Here is a 21,692-nt window from a genome sequence, read left to right as displayed (position 1 = left end):
CCCAGCAAGAAAAATATAAAATGAAATAAACCTCTCTGAATAAGGCCGGAGGAGAGGAGCCAGAGGACTGAATTAGAGCAGGGTGAGGGACTCATTCATGAGTTGTGAGCTGATCGGTGTGAACGTACCGCAGACGGTTCTTGAATCTGACCTACAGCTGTTACAAGTCACTCTGTCAGTCTGTCCGCCTCAAAAAACCTCAAACACCTGCAGCTCAACAGAGAGGCTGCTGGAGCTGCAGCTCACCTGGAAGCTCCGCCACTACATCAGCCATTTAAATGACATTTGTCACTCTGGTGTCAAAGCTCACGTTGCACACAAACAGAACAAACGGAGAGTAGAGCTCTCGAGTGGCTGACGAACGACCATGAGGGAACAACTGTGTGACTGTGTGCAGCTGAGAGCACAAACTTTTATCAAAGGTTCTCTGGGTTTGGTGAACCTTTCAGCTGCTGTAGCTTGTTTGTCCTGACTGGAACGGGCATGGGAACCATTTTGTTAATGTACCTTCGTTATGATTTAGTTTTCACAGTAACTACTTCCTCTGAGGGGTGGCCCGGTGGAGCAGCGGTCCTCACTGTGGCCCCCCAGCAAGAAGGTTGTGGGTGGAGCCCCGGCTGCAGCACGGGGTCTTTCTGGGTGAGTCTCCATGTTCTCCCTGTTCCTGCTGGGTTCTCTCTGGTACTCCAGCTTCCTCCACAGTCCAAAGACATCAAGAGGGACCAGGTTAATCCAGACTCTAAATTGACCGTAGGCGTGGCTGGGAGAGCCAATGGTTGTCTGTCTCTATGTGTTGGCCCTGCCATGGACTGGTGACCTGTCCAGGGGGAAGGCTGCTGGGATAGGCTCCACCCCCACCACCCTCAACAGGAGAAGAGGGAGAAGATGGAGGGAGGGATGGATGGATGGACTTCTTCTGACTTACAGCCGTTGAAAACCTACAGCTGCTGTAGCGCCCTCTGCAGGTACAATATTTGGGTTAGACCTCTGTGGATGAATGATGCCTGACCTGAGGGAGACATCAGTAAATGAACTGTGTAACTTAAATCATTTGAAATCTAAAACAATGCTCTATTTATCTCTTTATTTCTGTGACCAGATTCATGCAGATCCCTGATCAGTGTTTTGCCAAATTTTAGAGCCGATAGGAGCAACGACGAGGACAAACAAGGTACCGCCATCATAGTCACATAGGATACAATGAAATAATTGATGCTGTCATACAACATACATAGAGCAACCTGCATAAAACTGTATCCCTCTGATCCCTTATTAAGATAACAAGTCTGCATTTAAATGACTTGATCCCCCAAATATGACATCAAGACTCTGCCTACATCAGCATTTTGTATTTCCTCAGTTTCCCACACAGGAGTTTGAGATGCGCAGCAACAGGCTGCTGCCCTCAGAGACAACGGTAAAGTGGGTCATGAGTGGCTTGCTTGTTATTAAAAAAGTTGGATGGGTTGGACTCCTGGGAGAGGAAGGTGATCTCATTTCTCAGTGAGAAAAGTCCCTAATACGCAGGGACCTGTGAAGAGCCGAGCATATCAGAGAGCAGAACCCTTTGGCGGATCCCGGTGGCGGACGGAGACCAGCAAACGTCAGCAGACGGCAGCCTTGCTGTTCCTTCAAGCACCACTGACACCCACAGCTCAGCCGCTCATTAAATCCTCGTGTTCGTCCCCTCCAACATCACTCAGCAGGAGCAGGGAGGCAGAGGGACGGAGGGTAGAGCTCTCGCAGACGAACCGAGACCAGCGGAGGACCGCCGACCAGATGTGACCGCTCTGACAGACAGTGACGTGTCCCTGAGTAGTGAGTACGGTACTGTTTAGAGTCCCTAGGTCACATGACATGGACTCTATGGAAGAATATGCTCAGTTTAGCAGTATGTTGACGGTCAAGTTTTAATAGCTGGTATTGATTACTAGCTCACTTGACATGGAAGCTACTAGAAAGGGAAAATACTGAATTTTGGTGCTCATTCGACCTCCTGAGGTCACATGGCATGGAAACAATCGGGGAAAAAAAATCATTAATATATTCACAGTCCTGTACTCCTGTACATGAGACTCTCTCCTTCCATCAACTGAGAAATGAACTCACAACTCATCACACAATAATTCTCATCAACAACCTCCGACTGTGTGCTCATTCGTGACGGACAGGCGACACTGAACAGAACGTGTCGTGTAACAGAAACCCCAGGTTGATTCGGGTGAATCCTCCAGGAGATCCACATATTGAATAAACCAAAGCAAATAAAAATAAAAATAAATGAATCAACTTGCGCAGCTCACCGGGTGATTTCAGAGGTTTTTATCAGGTCAGACGCAGCTTGCGAGTGCTGGGCGGAGGGAGAGCGCCGAGGGAAAGGAGCTCTGCGGCTCTCAAAGAACCCCTGTTTATTAAAACCATTTAAAAATCCCTTTAGCCACGAGTCACAGTCTCTCTGGACAACTGCAGCAGGAAAAGTGACTAACAAATAGGCCAGCGCAGACACACCCACAGCTCAGTCCCCCACTAGAAACGTGGAAGAAGCTAAACGAGTAAAAATGTGATGTAACACGTATTCCACAGCTGCTGGTAGCCATGACTCTCACGTCGCTCTGAGGAGATTTTTAGTTCTGACTTAACAGCAGCTGCATTCAGCAAAAACCTCAGATGAACCGGCTTCACCTCACCTGCCAGCACCAGACAGGTGATGTTAAAGACAAATGAGTAAAAACTACAGAACGTCGTCATGCAGCCACAAAAAAAAAGCGGTGTGACCCCAAACCAGAGCTACAAGGAGAACGACAACAAGAACGTCAATGGTGATGATGCTCCGCGTCCCTGGGATGTAGACGCAGGTAGCTGAGCTTCGAGTCATCAGGCAGACCGCGGTGCAGTTGCAGCTGTACACCCTTAGCTGGCGAGGTTACAGGCTGGTGTTAGGCTATAATCAGAGGTCACTGACAGGCCGCACGCCGTCCCCAGCCAGACACACTCCCAACCAGACCCTCACCAGCTGTCAAACCAAAAACCCACTGAGACTTCAAACATGTAACGGAGCATTTCTATTTTTATGACGCTCTGGACTTCAGCTTGAAATTTTCCTCCAGCGGCCATCTCTGAACTGTACCTGAATAGCCCTGCTCCAGATTGATTGATTAGTCAACAACTGATGACCTTCTCCTAAAGCAGGGGAGGGCAACCATGTGCCATGGAGGGCCGTGTGGATGCAGGTTTTCCTTCCAACCCAACACTTTAACAGGTGATTCCACTGATGAACACTCTCCTGTTGCTGAAGGTGTGTTAATCAATCACCTGTTAAAGTGTTGGGTTGGAAGGAAAACCTGCATCCACACGGCCCTCCATGGCACATGGTTGCCCACCCCTGTCCGAAAGGATTCCATTGATCCGGTGGAGTTTGGATCGGCCCGGCGCTCCTGTCAGTGTGTTGTCTTTGCTCTCGGGGGTCCTGCACGTTGTAATTCATTAGCTTCGTTTACTGAACAGGGCAGCAGCAGGTCGACCCTCCGATGAGTCTGTTGAGCACAGATCCATAGAAATTCAGTGTGAAGTAATTACAGAACAAATATTTAATGTTTATTCAGGTCTAAATGAAAGTTTGAACTTCAAATTAAAAGCTAACAGCCCTTCAATAAACTCATCTTTTTGTGTCTCAGGCCGCTCTGCGTACCGAGTTGCCGCGACCTCCCCTCACCCTCATGATGTCGGTGCCTTGTTGAACTTACAAAGAACAGTTTAAGTAAAGGTTTCTTCCTTTCATGTTGTTTCATCTGATCGGTCTCGAGACCACACTGGGAGCGGTGCATGCCTCCACACGTCTGTGTAGTGCAGATATGTTTTTACCCATGCATGCCCACCAATCATCAGTCTTATCTCCCCCTGACCTCCGGGGTGCAAACGCAGATCTAAAAAGGTTTATTTCCATACAGACTGGCGGAGTTTCCTTTGCAGTGGAAATCAGAGAAATCTTCCCGGAGGGCAGCAAGAGATGAACCTTCGCCATCAACAGCTGATAAGACGAAGCCGACCCAGCTTGAACACAAAAACATCAGCGGTGTAACAGCAGCACAGAGCTGCGGCGCACCAGTTAGCACAGCCCCGGCGCTGTGCTGGCAGAGCCTCACCTTGATCGACACGAACTTGACGAAGTCAGCCGCCGCAAGTGGATGGGAGATATCGAAGGCGATACATGACAACACGAGGTCAACGTCATTTCAGTCATCAAGGGTAACCTATTTCAACACTGATGTCATGCCTTCATCCGCGTCGGTTCTGATAGCGATGCAGAAATGAGGCCTTAAACCTGAAAGTGAGTCAGAACTGTTGAACATCCAGTTCCCTTCACTCAAGCTCACGCAAGTTCTCAGCTCAATGTCTTAAATGAGGTGCGTGAGGAGAATGAGCTCTCGAGACTGAGAGACTGGTTTGCTCTGCAGCGTAAGACAGGTCAGTCAATGCCACAACGGCAAACTCAAAAGCTTTCATGCGTCTTAGAAACCTGGGCTGCTGACAAGAGTCTGAAGGAGCCCGCAGAGGTCGTGGAGGTCATTAAAGGTCATCGGGGGAAACACAAGAAGCCTGAAGCTCAGCAGTGGCGACCTTGAAGTCATAACTCTGCTTTGGAAGGAGAGTTAGTTACTTCATGTCTAAGAAAGGCTGATGATGGGTGCTGTGACAACACCTTTGCCCTTTTCTCAAGGTTGATATCATTTTTCATAAAAATGAACTGCCGTCCATGCGTAACTACTTGACCGCCAAGAGATTTATTAAGGTGTTTCATTAACCCAGATGAGCTCGTCCCAGGATTTTCGCTCTGTTCTACCTGGTGACGTCAGCTGCGCTGCCATCACACGAGCACTTATTAAAGGAACACGCCAACTCTTCAGGAGAGCTTTTGGGAAAGAAGCAAGAAGGACAGCTTCTCCCCACAGTGCTGCATCGGGGAGCTGAGACCCACACTGGTTAGCTTAGCACCGTGGATGATAGTAGATGGACGGGATAGCACGCCACTGCCAACAGTCCAAAAATCCACTCCTCTTCAAAACAGTCTCTGCCTGCACTGATGCACTGGGATTGGGATTCGCATCAAATGGAGCTCTGCTAACTGGAGACGCGTCGATGCACTTCTGTTCAGTTCCCCTCTGATTCAGACACTGATTCCACCACCAGAGCTCTTTTTCTTTACCATTTCCATTTTTATTGTTTTTGATAAGAGAATAACATCAGTACGAGTGATGCTTCCCGATCGAATATCCCATCTCTGACGCTACTGCCACTCCGCGAGCATTCACTGCACCACGATAACGAGATGCAGAACTCAATCTAAGTTGGTTCCTGTATAAATGAATCTGATTTAGAGAAAATCAACAAAATGAAAGAAGTCTAATAGGACTTACATGGAAGAGCAGCACTTCTGTTCTCATTTGGGGACTAAAAACCTTAAAATGTGAGTGTCAATATGTGAACGTTCAGAGGGAAAGATGATTAGAATTTAAATTACTGCTGTCATCCATTTTTGTGCCATTTTAAATGCTGACTTTTAAAACTTCTACGCGCACTTAGAGACATGTCCTTGACACAGCTGTCGGTGCTTGTGAGAGCAGAATTAATGGCTAAATTTAAAACTCCTAAGAGCTGCTGACTGCAGGCCCACAGTGACCAGTCGTCGTAGTTTCAGGTTGCTGGGCTGTAATGAGCTGCTGCCGAGGCGTCCCCTCGCTGAAGGTTTGATCGCACAAATCATAAATGTCTTTGGTTAAGGCCAAGAAGACAACAAACACGAGAGAATGAGTGTGCGACAGCAGACTGCAGGGAGAGGAAACGTCTCGCCGTTGTTGGTGGGAGTCGTCTTGTTTGCTTCAACTATCATCAGCATCAGAAATCAAGAGAGAGGAGATGTAAACAAATCCATCCTACCAAAGCTCAGCCAATCAGGGGGAAGCAAGGCAGTGGTTTGTTTTGTTTTGATCCCAGTGACAAAATCCCTAACTGTCCCCTCGGTTCTTTCAGCTGATCCCGGGGTGTTCGCCAAGACACAAACCTTATTTGGTCCACATTTGCATAATCTTTTGTGGGGATGAGACAGAGAGAAGCACAACAGAAGGAGCCAGCTCCTAGAATAGATGGTAGGAGCAGGCTGCTCCTGCGCGTCCGTACCACGGCGAAGAACCACAGGCGACCGCCACGCTGCTGCTCTCCTGTTGGATCAAAGGTAACACCTCCACACTTCAGCTGTTTCTCATCCAGCAACGGCCACTTGGAGGACAATTAATCATTTGTCTGACAAATATGGTGAAAATGACAAGCGTGATTTGTTTTAATTCATATCAAAGGCAGCTGTCAGACTCTGGGACTGAGCAGGACTTCCTTGGAAAAGAGCAGACTTGATATGGAAGGTGAAATTCCCTTGTAACACAGCTGATGTCTGATCTCTGGAAGAAGAAGAATGTCTGACACGTACTTGCTCTGTCTGGGTTACGCAAAAAATACCACTTTGCAGAGGGGTGGACCACGGGCCAGGGAAGAAGCCAATACATGACGAATCCCAGGGGAGGGGGGAATGAGTTAATACTGTCTTTTTGAAATATTTTTAGACATCGTAGTGGGTGGGACTGTACCCAGCTCAGAATTTTAACTACTGCAGCCGTTTCAAGGGACAAGACGTTGCAGGGGAATTCTGTAATGCAGCAGCAATCAAGCTAAAGAGGAGAAATACCACGATGCCACAGCTAAATGAAAGCCAATGTCCTCAATCCCCGTCAGCAGGAGGTCGGCGGCGTCGTGACCTGTGTGGTCTCTCCTGCAGCGAGCAGCCGCCACTTCAAAGCAGGACGGAGTGCAGAACTTTAAACAGCAGAGCAGCCCCGAGCTGAATGGTCAGCAGGCTGGAACGGCAGGAGCTGAGTAAAAATATCTTCACACGCTTATTCGTCTTTTCATCTCACTGCCCTCTCGGCCGGCCCCGTATCACATGCAGAAAATCGTCCGGTGACAATGGCAGACGGAGAAAGCATCAGTGCTGGCGTGGTGGTCGAGGAGGTCCCAGACCCGAGAACCACGCGTCAATGCAATCTCCAACCCAACCTGCACACCTCCACGTTCCAGCTTCCCTGTTATTTATTAGTGGATGCTTTATCAATGACACTCTGGCTTTTGTGAGGAGTGGCTGAGTGCTCTCCATGGTGCTGATCCTGCTGTGACATCAGCGTGCTCTTTGGCCCCGCCCACTGAAGACTAATTACCCCCGATCCATTTGTTGTAGCTGAGGCAAAAAATGCTAACTCATTAAAATATGAACTCTGGACGCACCAAAATACTGGAAAACTGGATTTTTCACCACCACACCCACATTTTACACCTGATAACTGATATTTACTGATTTGGACAATACTTTTAAAAGCACAAGGAAATCAGTGCTCCATGATATTTTTGAGCATCCTGATGAACACATGTACATGTTGTGAAACTGTCTTTACTTCCAGAACGTTTAGAAAAGCACATAAATAAAACACTTCTTGTTGTTTCCTCAATATTGATGAGGAGCAAAAAAAGAACAGTTTTGAGCTTTACTGGGCCAATACAGTACAAAAACCCATCCTACTTCAAAATAATGACCACCATCTGCCGATACCAATTATGGGCCAATATTATCGTGCATCCCTGCTTCTCTTTCTCTCTCTCTCTCTCTCTCACTCGCTCGCTCACACACACACACACACACACACACACACTAAACTACAACCAGCCTCAAAGACGTGATGCGGGAGGCAGAAACACACGTCTGCGCGCTCAAGGCTCCTCTTTGCCACTTCTTTTTTGGGGTGAAGCGTCACTTTAACAGAATAGAAGTCATACTTGACTTCGGATCAATCAACTTGAGGCCACCTTAAAGTCTCCTGTAATCAAGTAAATATCTGTTATATTTAGGTCGTATATAAACATAAAACGGTGCCTCTGGAAAGCGGAAGAAGCTCATTACGTCAGCTGTCACTTCGGTGACGTTCACCGGAACAACTGCAAATATGAATTCTGCTTCTCCACCTGCTGACGTGTGTTTGACATGAACACCGTCTAGTTGGAAGTTCCTGCGGTCATTCCTTGAACCAGATTAGCAACCCCAGCACATAGTAGCGGGGGGGGGCATTTAGCTAGCTAGCTAGCTAACGGTTTAGCACATCGCTAGAAACCTATCAATATTAAATAGTCAAGTAACAACAATTGTCATGGTGTGAAAGTAAATCCAAGCTCTACAAAACACCCACGGCGGGGGGAGGAACTGCCAAACCTCGTTCTGAAACCCTTCGTTTTTAAGTTTTGTTTATCATCTGCAAAATGCCGTTAGTGCAGCATCGTATGCAAGTATCTACAGTTAATCAAGCTTTGTGGATAAATTCGGTAACGACGTATTGAAAATTGGCGAACTACTTTACCAATAGCTCAGCTTTTATCTTCGACTACTTGTTGAGGCAAAGCATGCGACAAATTCTACATTTTCTTCAGTTCTGGGGCTCTGCTTTGAACGAGCTGCTGGCCGGATGTAAGCTAAAGCTTCTCCGACCTCACCAAGACTACAACTACACTCCAAGTATTCTAGTTCACCAAAAAAAAGACGTGAAAGACCAAATAGAGGTTTTCTAGACCGGGTCTGGCCGTGTCTTCTCCTCGGTGAACGTGACGTCTGTGTCGCCTCCGTCACGCAATTTCTCTTTTGCACCTCATAAAAACGGCCATGATGGTGAAATATCCACTGTTTCCCGTCACTGTTTGGAAAGTAACATCGTGTTTTATTAAAAGATAAAACTTACAGATGAAGTTCGGCGTGTTTTCCCTCTCTTGGCTTCGAATTGTCAGGCTGCTGTAACGCGCATGCGTGCAAGGAATGAGACGGCCAGTTTGAAGGGACAAACAAACTAAATCGCACAATGTCACCGCAATAAACCCTCATTATCGTGGTAATTTCCTCTGTTTTCTAGAGGGTTTGGTCATTTGTGGTCGTGTTGTGAACTGTACAGATGGTGTAATATGTTTGAATTGTCTGAGCTCGAACGACAGCCTTTCCACGGCTGCATTCTGTTTTTTGTGACAACTATTTTGGACATCTGACAAGAGACTCCAGCTCCTGTCAAATGAAGCAGTGGGGGGGTTGATACTGACATCAGGGCAGGTCAGGAAGTGACAGCAGACAACTGACAACTTCCCACTCAGAGACTCAGTTCCCCTGTGATCGGGGGTTCAGAAGGATTTGAGCAGCGCTCGGTCCTGTCAGGAGTCGAACTCGTGTCAGCTGCTCAAGAGCAGATGCCGGCGGCACCAGAAACCCACACTGGGAGAATCTTTGTCCTTTTCAACGCTACTGAGTGTCTAGTCTGAGATGACATGCAACTGTTTCCCCCTTTCATGTGATAAAACGCAGATTAACAGAATAATGCATTTTTACCCATCCCATTACTTTCCCTGTCACACTATGCATCTGTTCAACAACGTAGGCAAGTAACTTTACAGTTCTTCATGTTGTTACATCACAATCCTCCTATGTAGACTCACACCAAACAGGACTCATGGAGGTCAGCCAAGTCAACATCGGCACAAACACTGAAATCATGCACAGATGCACTGAAAATGCACGTATTTGCTGATACATTTCCACATTTATTCAGTTTTCCATCAATGGATGTTGGAGATTCATGTTCCTCCACTTCCCAACAAGGTGTTGTAGAGCAACAGAAATGTCTTCTCAGCGCATGTGTGCATGTTTATGCACATGATCAGTGTGTATGAGCTCGTGCACATGCAGCAGGTCCCAGTGGTTTCCACCCATTTAGCTTCTCCTAAAGGTCAGAAAGCCCAGCAGCAGATCTCTGGGTGTTCGCCATGACACGCATGAGATGAGGTGAGAGGAGAAGAGGTGAGAGGAGAGGAGTGAAGCCGACATTCGTCATTGGCGTCTCTGTTCTCCGAAACGTGAAGGTAGAGACACCAGCAAGCATAAAGTGCATCCCAGGGGCCAGAGCGGGCGACGCTGAGGCGAATCTAAAGCTGCTGGCAAAACGTAAGGTTAAATTCAGTAAGCTTGTAATACATGTCGGCGCTAATGACACCCGGCTTCGCCAGTCGGAATTAACTACAGAGGACATGGCTTCGGTGTGCAACTACGCTAAAACAATGTCGGACTCCGTAGTTTTCTCTGGCCCAATTTAGCGAGTGACAACATGTTTAGCCGCATGCGTTCGTTCCATCGCTGGATGTCCAGGTGGTGCTTAGATAACAACGTGGCTTACATAGACCATTGGAGCTCCTTCTGGGGAAAGCCTGGTCTGATTGGGAGAGATGGCGTCCATCCTACTTTGGAGGGTGCATCTCTCTTATCTAGGAACAGAGGCCAGTTTATTAGCCATACTAATCCCTGACAAGCACCCAGAGTTCAGACCAGCAGGCAGAGCTGCAGGTTAGCACGCCCTCTGCTGGTTCCTTGGTGTTGTCACCCACCCAGCCTATAGAAAGTGTGTCTGCCCCGAGGTGTATTAGCACTCACTGAAACCCGGGTGCAGCAAGATGAGTGTGTTAGTTTAAATGAATCTTCCCCTCCTGGTTACATTCACTACCATGTACCTCGCACCACTGGCAGAGGAGGAGGAGCTGCAATTTATCAGTCAAAGTTGCTCATTAACCCTCCACCTAATTGTTCATTAATTCATTTGAGCCTGTCAGCTTCTCCCTCCCAGACTGGAAAGCAGAGAAACCACTCTTACTTGCTGGGGTGTACCGTCCTCCTGCACCTTATTCTGAGTTCTTAGAAGAATTCCCTGACTTTCTGTCTAACTTGGCATTGAACTCAGACAAAGTCATTATAGTGGGTGACTTGAACATCCTTGTGGACGTCAATGATGATTCTCTGGCCACTGCGTTTAAGTCGCTTCTTGATTCTGTTGGCTTCTGTCAGAGGGTAAACAAACCCACTCACACTTTTAATCACATCCTTGATTTAGTGCTCACTTATGGAATAGAAGCTGACCTCATCACAGTTCTTCCTCAGAACCCCGTCTTGTCTGATCACTCCTTAATTACATTTGAGTTTACTTTAACAAATTATATTCTACCTGGGAAAAAGTCCCGCTTCAGTAGATGTCTATCTGACACTGCTGTTTCTAGATTTAGGAGCTTATTCCAGCAGAGCTTGCTGCCACACCTTGTAGTGACATAATGGGCAGTTATGCTGATTCCAACCCACCCAGGTGGACTATCTTGTGGACAGCACTGCAGCAGCACTCCTTGGGACACTTGATGTCGTAGCTCCCCTGAAGAAGAAGGTTATCAACCAGAAAAGAATAGTTCCCTGGTACAGCCCAGAGCTGCGTGCCTTAAAACAGAAGACCAGACAACTGGAAAGGAAGACACATTCCAGCCAGCACGAGGAAGTCCACCAAGCCTGGAAGGAGAGTTTATTAATATATAAAAAGAACTCCATCATGCTAGAAGCGCTTACTACTCGTCCCTGATAGACAAGAATAAGAACAACCCCAGGTTCCTCTTCAGCACCGTGGGCAGGCTCACCAAGAACCATAGTGCTGTTGAGCCATGCATCCCCCAACTCTCAGCAGTAACAACTTCCTTTCTTTCTTTTTTTTCTGAGAAGATTGTGAACATCAGAACAAAGATTGCCAGTAATGGAGGACAGACTACAGTCCCCATAGAAGCACCTCCCAGACTTGGTGCATACTTGGACAGCTTCTCCCCATCGACCTGTCAGAATTAACTTCTGCAGTCGGTTCCTCCAAGTCAGCCACTTGTCTGCTGGATCCCATCCCAACAAGCCTCCTTAAGGATGCCTTCCCTCTAGTCAACACTTCTATATTAAATCAAATTAATCTTTCCTTAGTCACAGGTTATGAGCCACAGGCCTTTAAGGTGGCTGTCATCAACCCTTTACTTAAAAACCTTCTCTTGACCCAGATGTGTTAGCCAACTATAGGCCGATATCCAACCTCCCCTACATCTCCAAGATCCTTGAGAAGGTTGTCCTGGAGCAGCTACATGAACATCTGCACAGCAACGAGCTCTTTGAAGCCTTCCAGTCTGGATTCAGGGACACCATAGCACTGAACCAGCACTGGTCAGAGTCTCGACTGATCTTCTTATAGCTTCAGACAGAGGTCTCGTCTCTGTACTTGTCCTTTTGGACCTCAGTGCTGCATTTGACACCATCGACCACAGCATCCTGCTACAGAGACTAGACCATGACATTGGGATGAAAGGAACTGCCCTAAAATGGTTTAAATCCTTCTTATCTGACAGGTTTCAGTTTGTTCATGTTAATAATGACTATTCAGAGTACAGCAGAGTCACATATGGTGGACCACAGGGTTCAGTTTTAGGACCGATTCTCTTCACTCTTTACATGCTCCCATTAGGTGACATAATCCAGAAGCACTCGATCAACTTCCACTGTTATGAGGACGACACACAACTTTACTTGTCGATGGAGCCAGACGACACAAGCCAGCTTACTCATCTGCAAGACTGCCTGAAAGACATTAAAACCTGGATGTCTTCTAACTTCTTAATGCTCAATTCAGATAAAACTGAGGTCATCATGTTTGGACCTAAACCCCTCAGGGACACCTCTCTAACCAGATCACTACTCTAGATGGCATCACCCTGACCCTGAGGACAACTGCAAGGAACCTTGGAGTCATTTTTGACCAGGACCTTTCCTTCAGCTCCCACATAAAGCATGTGACCAGGACCGCCTTCTTCCATCTGCGAAGTATCGCTAAGATCAGGAACATCCTTTCCCAGAGTGATGCTGAGAAACTGGTGCATGCATTCATCACTTCTAGGCTGGACCACTGCAACTCTCTCCTGTCAGGATGTCCTAAATACTCCCTAAAGAGTCTCCAGCTGGTCCAGAACGCTGCAGCGAGGGTTCTGACAGGAGTTAGAAGAGAGAACACATCTCTCCACTTTAGCTTCTCTCCTTCCTGTAGGATCTAGAATCCACTTCAAAATCCTTCTGCTGACTCATCAGGCTCTCAATGATGAAGCTCCATCCTCTGTGAAAGAACTCATTAGTCCCTCCTGTCCCACCAGAGCACTCCGCTCCCAGAATGCAGGTCTGTTAGTGACTCCCAGTATCTCTAAAAACAGACTGGGAGGTAGAGCCTTCAGGTACCGGTTCCTCTACTGTGGAACCAGCATCTCTCCATGGGTCAGCGAGGCAGACACTCTGACTCAGTCTACCATCCAGTCCCCCATCAAGCTGGCTTGCTCTCCCTGCCTCCCCTCCCATGAACCAGTCTACCATCCAGTCCCCCATCAAGCTGGCTTGCTCTCCCTGCCTCCCCTCCCATGAACCAGTCTACCATCCAGTCCCCCATCAAGCTGGATTGCTCTCCCTGCCTCCCCTCCCATGAACCAGTCTACCATCCAGTCCCCCATCAAGCTGGCTTGCTCTCCCTGCCTCCCCTCCCATGAACCAGTCTACCATCCAGTCCCCCATCAAGCTGGCTTGCTCTTCCTGCCTCCCCTCCCATGAACCAGTCTACCATCCAGTCCCCCATCAAGCTGGCTTGCTCTCCCTGCCTCCCCTCCCATGAACCAGTCTACCATCCAGTCCCCCATCAAGCTGGCTTGCTCTCCCTGCCTCCCCTCCCATGAACCAGTCTACCATCCAGTCCCCCATCAAGCTGGCTTGCTCTCCCTGCCTCCCCTCCCATGAACCAGTCTACCATCTAGTCCCCCATCAAGCTGGCTTGCTCTCCCTGCCTCCCCTCCCATGAACCAGTCTACCATCCAGTCCCCCATCAAGCTGGCTTGCTCTCCCTGCCTCCCCTTCCAGAAGCTTCCTTCTTTAACTGAAATGAAAGGAGATGAAATGAGAGGAGATAAGGGGAGGTGAGAGGAGGTGAGATGAGAGGAGGTGAGATGAGAGGAGGTGAGAGGAGGTGAGGTGAGAGGAGGTGAGAGGAGATGAGAGGAGGTGAGAGGAGGTGAGAGGAGAGGAGAGGAGGTGAGAGGAGGTGAGATGAGAGGAGGTGAGATGAGAGGAGATGAGATGAGAGGAGATAAGGGGAGGTGAGTGGAGGTGAGATGAGAGGAGGTGAGAGGAGATGAGAGGAGAGGAGGTGAGATGAGAGGAGGTGAGGTGAGAGGAGGTGAGAGGAGATGAGAGGAGAGGAGGTGAGGTGAGAGGAGGTGAGAGAAGGTGAGAGGAGAGGAGGTGAGAGGAGAGGAGGTGAGATGAGAAGAGGTGAGAGGAGAGGAGGGGAGGTGAGAGGAGGTGAGAGGAGAGGAGGTGAGGTGAGAGGAGGTGAGAGGAGCTGCCAACGATGTTCACCTAAGAGAAGCTCAAGAAGTGCAGGTAGGGAAAAGTTTTGATGAAAGACAATAAATTGAAACCCAAAACACTGCACTGAAAATTGTACTTGAGACTCTCGTTTGTTAGCTTTGAACAAGGACGCTCCCCCGGGGGAGCGATCTTCTCGTCGTGCTGTTCTCAGTGTGTTTTAGCATTCACATCAAATTTGATCCTGTTGTGCTTGGAAATTCATCCTGACACAGAAGCTGGATATTTTCTGAAACGTCCTTTCTTCAGTGATCAAACTTGTCCTGTCCTGTTTGGAGAAAACACATCAGTGCCCAGCGTTGTCCTGCCAACTGAAGCGACGACCTCCAGACCTCCAGCTCCTCCCAGGCTGGGTCCCTGTTAGATGATGCATATTTTCATGTTGTCCCTCCTCCTCGTCCTCTTTGACCTGGTAACTAGGGAACGCCTCCAGGGAGTTTCTTCAAATTTGGCATAAACCTCCCCTGGGACTCAAGGATGAACTGAAAAGATTCTAATGGTCAAAGGTCACATGACTTTTCAGGTCATTTCCTATGATGCTGCTGCACTAGCTGGTTGATGTTATTCTTTATCTTTCAAATAAAAGACACATCGGGGAAGTTTTGTTTGGTTTTCAGCACAAAAACGGCCTGCTGGGTTTTGTGGGAGGATCATGAGGGACCCCCACTGGTCCAGTTCTCCTCTGGACAGAAAGAGCGTTGAGACTGACACCAGCGTGAGCGCGTGAAGTCATGATGAAGACATCGCTCATCGATCAATCAGCGCCATCATGCTCAGGGCAGAAACAAACCTCCCTCTCGTCAAGCTTCACCGCGCTCATATCCACGTTATGTTATCGATGGAAGCCCCCAGAAGCTTTTACAACCAGATTACTAACTGTTTAATTAAATTGAAAAATGCCAAACACTCGCCGAGCCGATGATAGAGGGCATAATTCTGCTGCTATATTAGCGGTGGGCTCATTACTCAGCACTAATGAGTTTCTCCTGGAGAGACCCGCTGCAGCAGCAGGCCCCAGCTTGTGCTCTTGCTTTATGTTTCTAATCGGCCGTCCTCATCTGTGAGGAATTCCACCAATAAACTGCACACATGAAGCTGTCCTGCACACGCAAACACCTTCCATATGGTTCCATCCGTTGCTGCTCGGAGGCGCGGGTGGGTGATGATGGATACTGCTCACGCTGACCTCAGGATGCTGCAGTCTTACGGATGTGAGACCGACCCCAAAGGTTCGCTGACTGTTGCATTTGTCATGTTTACGGCGGCAGCGGCAAGATTCCACCGGCTCATTTCTCATAGCTCCCCTGGACTATGAATGGTTCCCAGCTCCGTGTGCCTCCTTTGTGTTTCCCTCCAAACTCCCTGATAAACTGGGAATAACGACTGGATTGGACTTTTCTCGTCGGAGCCGAGTCAAGTTCAGATAGTGACAGCGTTGTTTACGAGATGAACGCTCCTTCGGCGCCATCCACGATGCGATGTCTGGTCCAGTTTCAAAGTAACTTGATGAAAAAGTGTCGGCCAGCAGATCTACAGGTCACACAAACATCCTCACCAGTCCTGACGCCACCAGGCTCCGGGTCCAGGGGGAGTGGAGCGGCAGCAGGAGACTTCTCATGTCCCTTCCACCTCACAGATGAGCTTCACCATTTCCAGGCCGGGCCCCCGGGAGCCTCGGTGCTGGACCGGGAGCCTGGCGGAGGCACAGTCTGAGCCCTCAGCTCCTCTGGTCACAGCTGCTCATTAAACCCAAAGCAGCCCAAAGAAAACCAGACTAACAAGTCCGTTCCCGTCAGCAGGTTCTGTACCTGAACAGGAGGCGCGACTCGCCCAGACCCCCATGAGGCTGTTAAACATGGGATCAACAAGTTCCCCTGCAGGACCAAATGCACACGACATACTGATGTAGTTTAAATGAGAGTCTCCTCTGAGGCATTTCCTGCAGGTGAGGCCAGCTGGGACGGCCAAGCCCCCCCCAGCCCCCCCGAGACAGGTTTATGTTCTTATTTAATTCATTTACTTGTTGGTTCTACGGCCAACTAACATGGAAGCATGAAGGAGGAACAAACGCTGCTGGCCTCTCGGCATGTAAACAGGAACATAAAAGGAGGGAATAAAAGTGCAGTGACCTCTGGAGAAGCTGCTGTTCTTCTGTCTAACTCTCAGTCAGAGGAAATCCATGAGTTACCGCCATCGAAAAGTTTAATGTTGTTTCATCGTTAATTGCGGTGGACTGATGAGAGAAAGAGACTTAAGTGGTGGATCATTTCCTCGATCAGCGGTAATTTGAAGGAGCTCGCTGGGAGGCTGATAAGAGCTCAACAATGAGAAATGAAGGTCTGGATAATTGCAGGGAGTCAGAGGAGATCTAGGGTCTAATAAGCCACGTAGAAACACAAACACAGGAATATTCATTAAGAAAAGTCTCAAATTAGCATTTAGTGCAGGTCTACAGCTTTGAAACCTCAAGCATCAACCGCCTGCTAATTTGGGCGCTTAAGAAATATGAGACTTCAGTCCTTTAACACACAAAATTAGAGCTGTTTATTCTCCGGGGGGCTAAAAAAATGATGTCACAACATTCACGAGTGTCTGCACTGACAGTCTCAGAGAGACAGCGCTGGGTTACAGCTCGCCAGTCTGGTGACATCATCCCCATCTCTTTCAAGCCTTTCTGTTTTTGGAACAGGGACGTTCTCGTTGGGCTGCAAACGTTGGCGCCGAGTCAGAATTCGCTCTCGCAGATTTGTTTTTTGTTTTTTTTAACAATCGCATCATTTCAGTTTCATGCTGTTTCAGGTGAATATGAACCTCCAGTCTTAAAAACAAGCATCAATAAATGCTGAAAAAGAAATAAAGAGGAGTGTCCAGGCAGGGGGAGGTGCTGGTCTGAGAGCAAAGGCTGATCCATGACGAGGCAGCGAGGTTTACTGGGGAAGCCCCCCCCCCACGACGGAGCCCTGCGTGACAGTTATGATCAAGTAGATTTAGAAATAATTCTAGAAATGAGAGGTTTAAAATAGGAACCAACACTTAAATGGCTGGGAGGGTTTTGTCACGACAGTGCGACGAGGAAAAGGCCGTTACCACCGCTTCATTTTCACTTCGTGTCCATGAAATCTCAGTTGGCGCGGCTTCCTCCCAGCAGACCTGCTCGGGTAATGACGGCTACAGTGGAGTGGCGACCGTCGGTGCTCAGCTGCTCTCCGGAGGCGTCCTGCTTTGTCGACACCTCGTCCTGAGAGGGTCGTTATTCTGAGCGTCCGGCCAGCAGAAGGCCTCGGGATGTGGACTCGTGGTGCAGATATAATGAAGCGAGGACGTGGGCCATAAGGGAGCCGGTTAAGAAGCGTGTGTGTGTGTGTGTGTGGGTGTGTGACAGCAGTGGAGAGTCATGCCAAGGCCTTCGGGCGGACAGCGATCGTTCATGTTAAATGTCTTCACGTCTGGCGGCACAATCAGCCCAAGAGTTCCGCTGATAATTAGGATCCCGCTGCTGTTGGATACGAGGCCGCACGCCGGGCTGGAGCGCTTTGCAATACTGCGTTTGACCACTAGGTGCCGCCCGATACTGACATTCACAACACTGCTGCTAAATCAATCAACTTTCTGGCAAATGTCAGGCCTGAAACACTCCAGCGGGATTTCGAAGCTGCTGGTTTGCGGAGTTTGTAGACGTCAGGAGAGAAACACAGACATGAAAAAAGTTTTGAAAAAGCGACAAGAGCAGTCACGACTTCCCCCTCATGGTTCCTCACTTTCTTAATTCTGGTTCCCCTCCAAATGAAATGCAGCTTTAAACTGAATTTTCAGAACTGGCCGATCAAAGAAAATCTGCTTTTATGCCTTGCAGTCGTTTCTTTGAACTCAAAATAAAAGTGCTGTTTTCTTTATAACTGAGCGCAGACGTCTTCCATGTATGGCTGCAGATTAAAACATACTAGCAATCAAACTCACTCAAGCCCCGCCCCCATCGACAGATTCAGAGTAGTAACAGTTCAGCTGTTGTTTGCTGCCAGTCAGCTTTAGCTTCAAGCTAAATACACATGGCTGGCTCTTCCTGCATTCAAAGTCACAGAAGCAATGCATTATGGGATGAAATGCTGCTGTCCGCGCCTCTGTTCCTCTCAGCAGAGCCAAATACACGGCTGAACCGTTGTCATTAACCTGCATTTATGGTGATTTCGTGTGTCGACGTGACAAAGGTGGAATAATGGTTTCATCAGCGGTGCAGCTGGCGAACTGCTCGGAGTCACCGGCAGCCATTTAATCTCCATTTCAAACTCACAGCTGTAACCTCAGGAAGCTGTTGAGCTCAGCTTCACTCCTCACCCGCGATGCAGACGGGCTTTGTTTGGCCGGCTCCGTCGTCAGCAACATAACAGAAACCGCAATATTTGTTTAGCAGTTTAATTAAAGTTGGTGTGTGACGGCGACGCTCGCCGGTGTGAGGAGACTCTGATGAGATGTGCTCTTTGTCTGTCCGCTCTTATTGAGTTTCACAAGAGCGATGAAAGCTGTTCACCTCCTGCAGCTCCTCAATACCTCAACGCTGCGGCGGCGCTGGGAGAAAAAGCCTCATCATTGGAATTGTTCTGCTGTAAACATCTGACGAGAGCCGTCCTGCATTGTTCTCTGCAGCCCAATAACACACATTTATAAACCGGCTCAGCTCAATAAATTCTACAGAACACATTAGAGCAGATAGGAACGATCCCAGGCGCGTTTGTCAATCATAACTTTGAGTAACTGTTGATGAAGAACTTCAGGAGAAGTTTGAGATTCCAATAATCCTTCATCATGAAATATTCCACAATTACAGCCTAGCTGGTGCACACAGACAAAAGTGGTTTTGCATAATGACTACAAATGAGCGGGAGGGGGGGGGACTCGTGTGGCTCGTTAGATCCCAGACTTCAGGGTGAAACAGGGTCATGTTGAAGACCCTCAGTCTGTCAAGGAGTAGTAGTTCAGTAGAACCTGGAAGTGAATGTCACTGGCTGGTGAACTGAGGTCCTGTTCATCTACCAACTGGGTCGCTCAGGGAGGGACGCTGGACCGCTGGATTTGGGTTCCAGGCTGCAAACGCATCATGTATGACAAAGGAGGCGCTTCGACTGTCGTGGTGCAACATCCTGGACGCCAGCTGCTGCAAAATCTCAAGAAGAAGAAGAAGAAGATGCCCATCAACCGTCAGGTGAATCTGCAGCGTGGCACCGTTGTCAGTGTCCCTCCGTGAGCAGTCGTGCGTGTTCACGTCAAATCAGTGCCTCCATGCTGGTGTGTAAGCGCTGCTGTGATCCCGCAGGGAACAGAAGGAGAATCGAGTGCGTCATCCAATCATTCCATCCTTGAAACTCTCCTTTAGTTCTGCTGGAGGTTCCTGGCTCCTCTGTGGCGACCGAACGTTTTCAGCGTGTTAATATTCTGTTCCTACCTTTAAAAGAAGAGATGGTAATTCTGGTCAGGCTGAAGGTGGAACAGCTGTTCTCTTAAAACCTGAGAATTGGAAGTTTTCGCCCTGACAGCAGATTCTCGTCTGCACGGCAGTGAAAGGCTCACAGAAACAGAACCACATCAGATCGTAATTTCTGCAGCTGTGCCTGTCAGCTCGCTTACCTTCGAGCTGCCTTCAATCACTCTCCAGGGTTTTAAAGGGGTGTGTGTGTGTGTGAGTGTGTGTGTGTGTTTGTGTGAGTGGGGGGTATGATAGGAGTGTGAACTCCATCACCTGCCACTCACCTTTAAGACACTGCTGCAGCAGCAGATGTTTGATTTGCTGTTCTTGGCGTCCTGATGACCCGTTTTCCCCTCCGCTCCTCCGTCACAGTAAACTCATATTCTTTTGTCTCAGTTGCAACTGAATGAATATTTAATGTTGCCTAAAAACTTCAAATGGGAGCGAGACAAGCCGCTCTACAATCTCAACACCTTAAATAATTGATGCTGTAGGAATCTGATGAACTACTGAGATTCTTCACCCGAGGAGATTTACATCCGTTTAGCCCCTGATCAACATTTCCCATCAGGCCTTGAGAGCCTCCTTGAGAGCACCAGCACCTTCTGTCACAAGACACGGAGGTGGAGATAGAGGCACAGATAGAGAGAAGATAGAGGTACAGAGAGATGAGATAGAGGAACAGATAGAGTTGAGATAGAGGTGCAGATAGAGGTACAGATAGAGATGAGATACAGGTACAGATAGAGATGAGATAGATGTACAGATAGAGGTACAGATAGAGATGAGATAGATGTACAGATAGAGGTACAGATAGAGATGAGATAGAGGTACAGAGAGATGAGAGAGGTACAGAGAGATGAGATAGAGGTACAGAGAGATGAGAGAGGTACAGATAGAGATGAGATAGAGGTACAGAGAGATGAGAGAGGTACAGATAGAGAGGAGATAGAGGTACAGAGAGATGAGAGAGGTACAGAGAGATGAGAGAGGTACAGATAGAGAGAAGATAGAGGTACAGAGAGATGAGAGAGGTACAGAGAGATGAGAGAGGTACAGAGAGATGAGAGAGGTACAGATAGAGAGGAGATAGAGGTACAGAGAGATGAGAGAGGTACAGAGAGATGAGAGAGGTACAGATAGAGAGAAGATAGAGGTACAGATAGATGAGAGAGGTACAGATAGAGAGAAGATAGAGGTACAGATAGAGATGAGAGAGGTACAGAGAGATGAGAGAGGTACAGATAGAGAGGAGATAGAGGTACAGAGAGATGAGAGAGGTACAGATAGAGAGAAGATAGAGGTACAGATAGAGATGAGAGAGGTACAGAGAGATGAGAGAGGTACAGATAGAGAGAAGATAGAGGTACAGATAGATGAGAGAGGTACAGATAGAGAGAAGATAGAGGTACAGATAGAGATGAGAGAGGTACAGAGAGATGAGAGAGGTACAGATAGAGAGGAGATAGAGGTACAGAGAGATGAGAGAGGTGCACATAGAGATGAGATAGAGGTACAGAGAGATGAGAGAGGTACAGATAGAGAGGAGATAGAGGTACAGAGAGATGAGAGAGGTGCAGATAGAGATGAGATAGAGGTACAGAGAGATGAGAGAGGTACAGATAGAGATGAGAGAGGTACAGAGAGATGAGAGAGGTACAGATAGAGAGGAGATAGAGGTACAGAGAGATGAGAGAGGTGCAGATAGAGATGAGATAGAGGTACAGAGAGATGAGAGAGGTACAGATAGAGAGGAGATAGAGGTACGGAGAGATGAGAGAGGTGCAGATAGAGATGAGATAGAGGTACAGAGAGATGAGAGAGGTACAGATAGAGATGAGATAGAGGTACAGAGAGATGAGAGAGGTACAGATA

General features: G+C 48.1%; 1 protein-coding gene across 3 annotated transcripts in view; it reads right to left on the bottom strand.

The window, feature by feature from the left end:
* pot1 (protection of telomeres 1 homolog) overlaps positions 1-8,903 on the bottom strand; it is a 41,817-nt gene extending 32,914 nt beyond the window's left edge. For 2 of the 3 annotated variants that reach the window (XR_015117277.1, XM_086209811.1), the window contains exons 1-2: positions 8,823-8,870; positions 3,313-3,533 (exon numbers count right to left, since the gene is read on the bottom strand). Coding sequence is in view for 1 of the 3 variants with exons in the window: in XM_086209811.1 (XP_086065937.1) it covers positions 3,313-3,484 (172 nt within the window). In the remaining 2 variants the exon portion in view is untranslated. Of the gene's footprint in view, positions 1-3,312; positions 3,534-8,822 lie in introns of all 3 variants that reach the window. The other variant, XM_086209812.1, reaches the window with a different exon arrangement.
* Between the last annotated feature and the right edge of the window lie 12,789 nt (positions 8,904-21,692).

This window comes from Aulostomus chinensis, chromosome 7 (assembly GCF_037954235.1).
Source record: "Aulostomus chinensis isolate RoL2024-O1b breed Wild chromosome 7, RoL_Achi_v1.0, whole genome shotgun sequence".
NCBI lineage: Eukaryota > Metazoa > Chordata > Actinopteri > Syngnathiformes > Aulostomidae > Aulostomus > Aulostomus chinensis.
The sequence above is the reverse complement of the archived record's forward strand: the minus strand, read 5'-3'. Positions and strand labels throughout refer to the sequence as shown.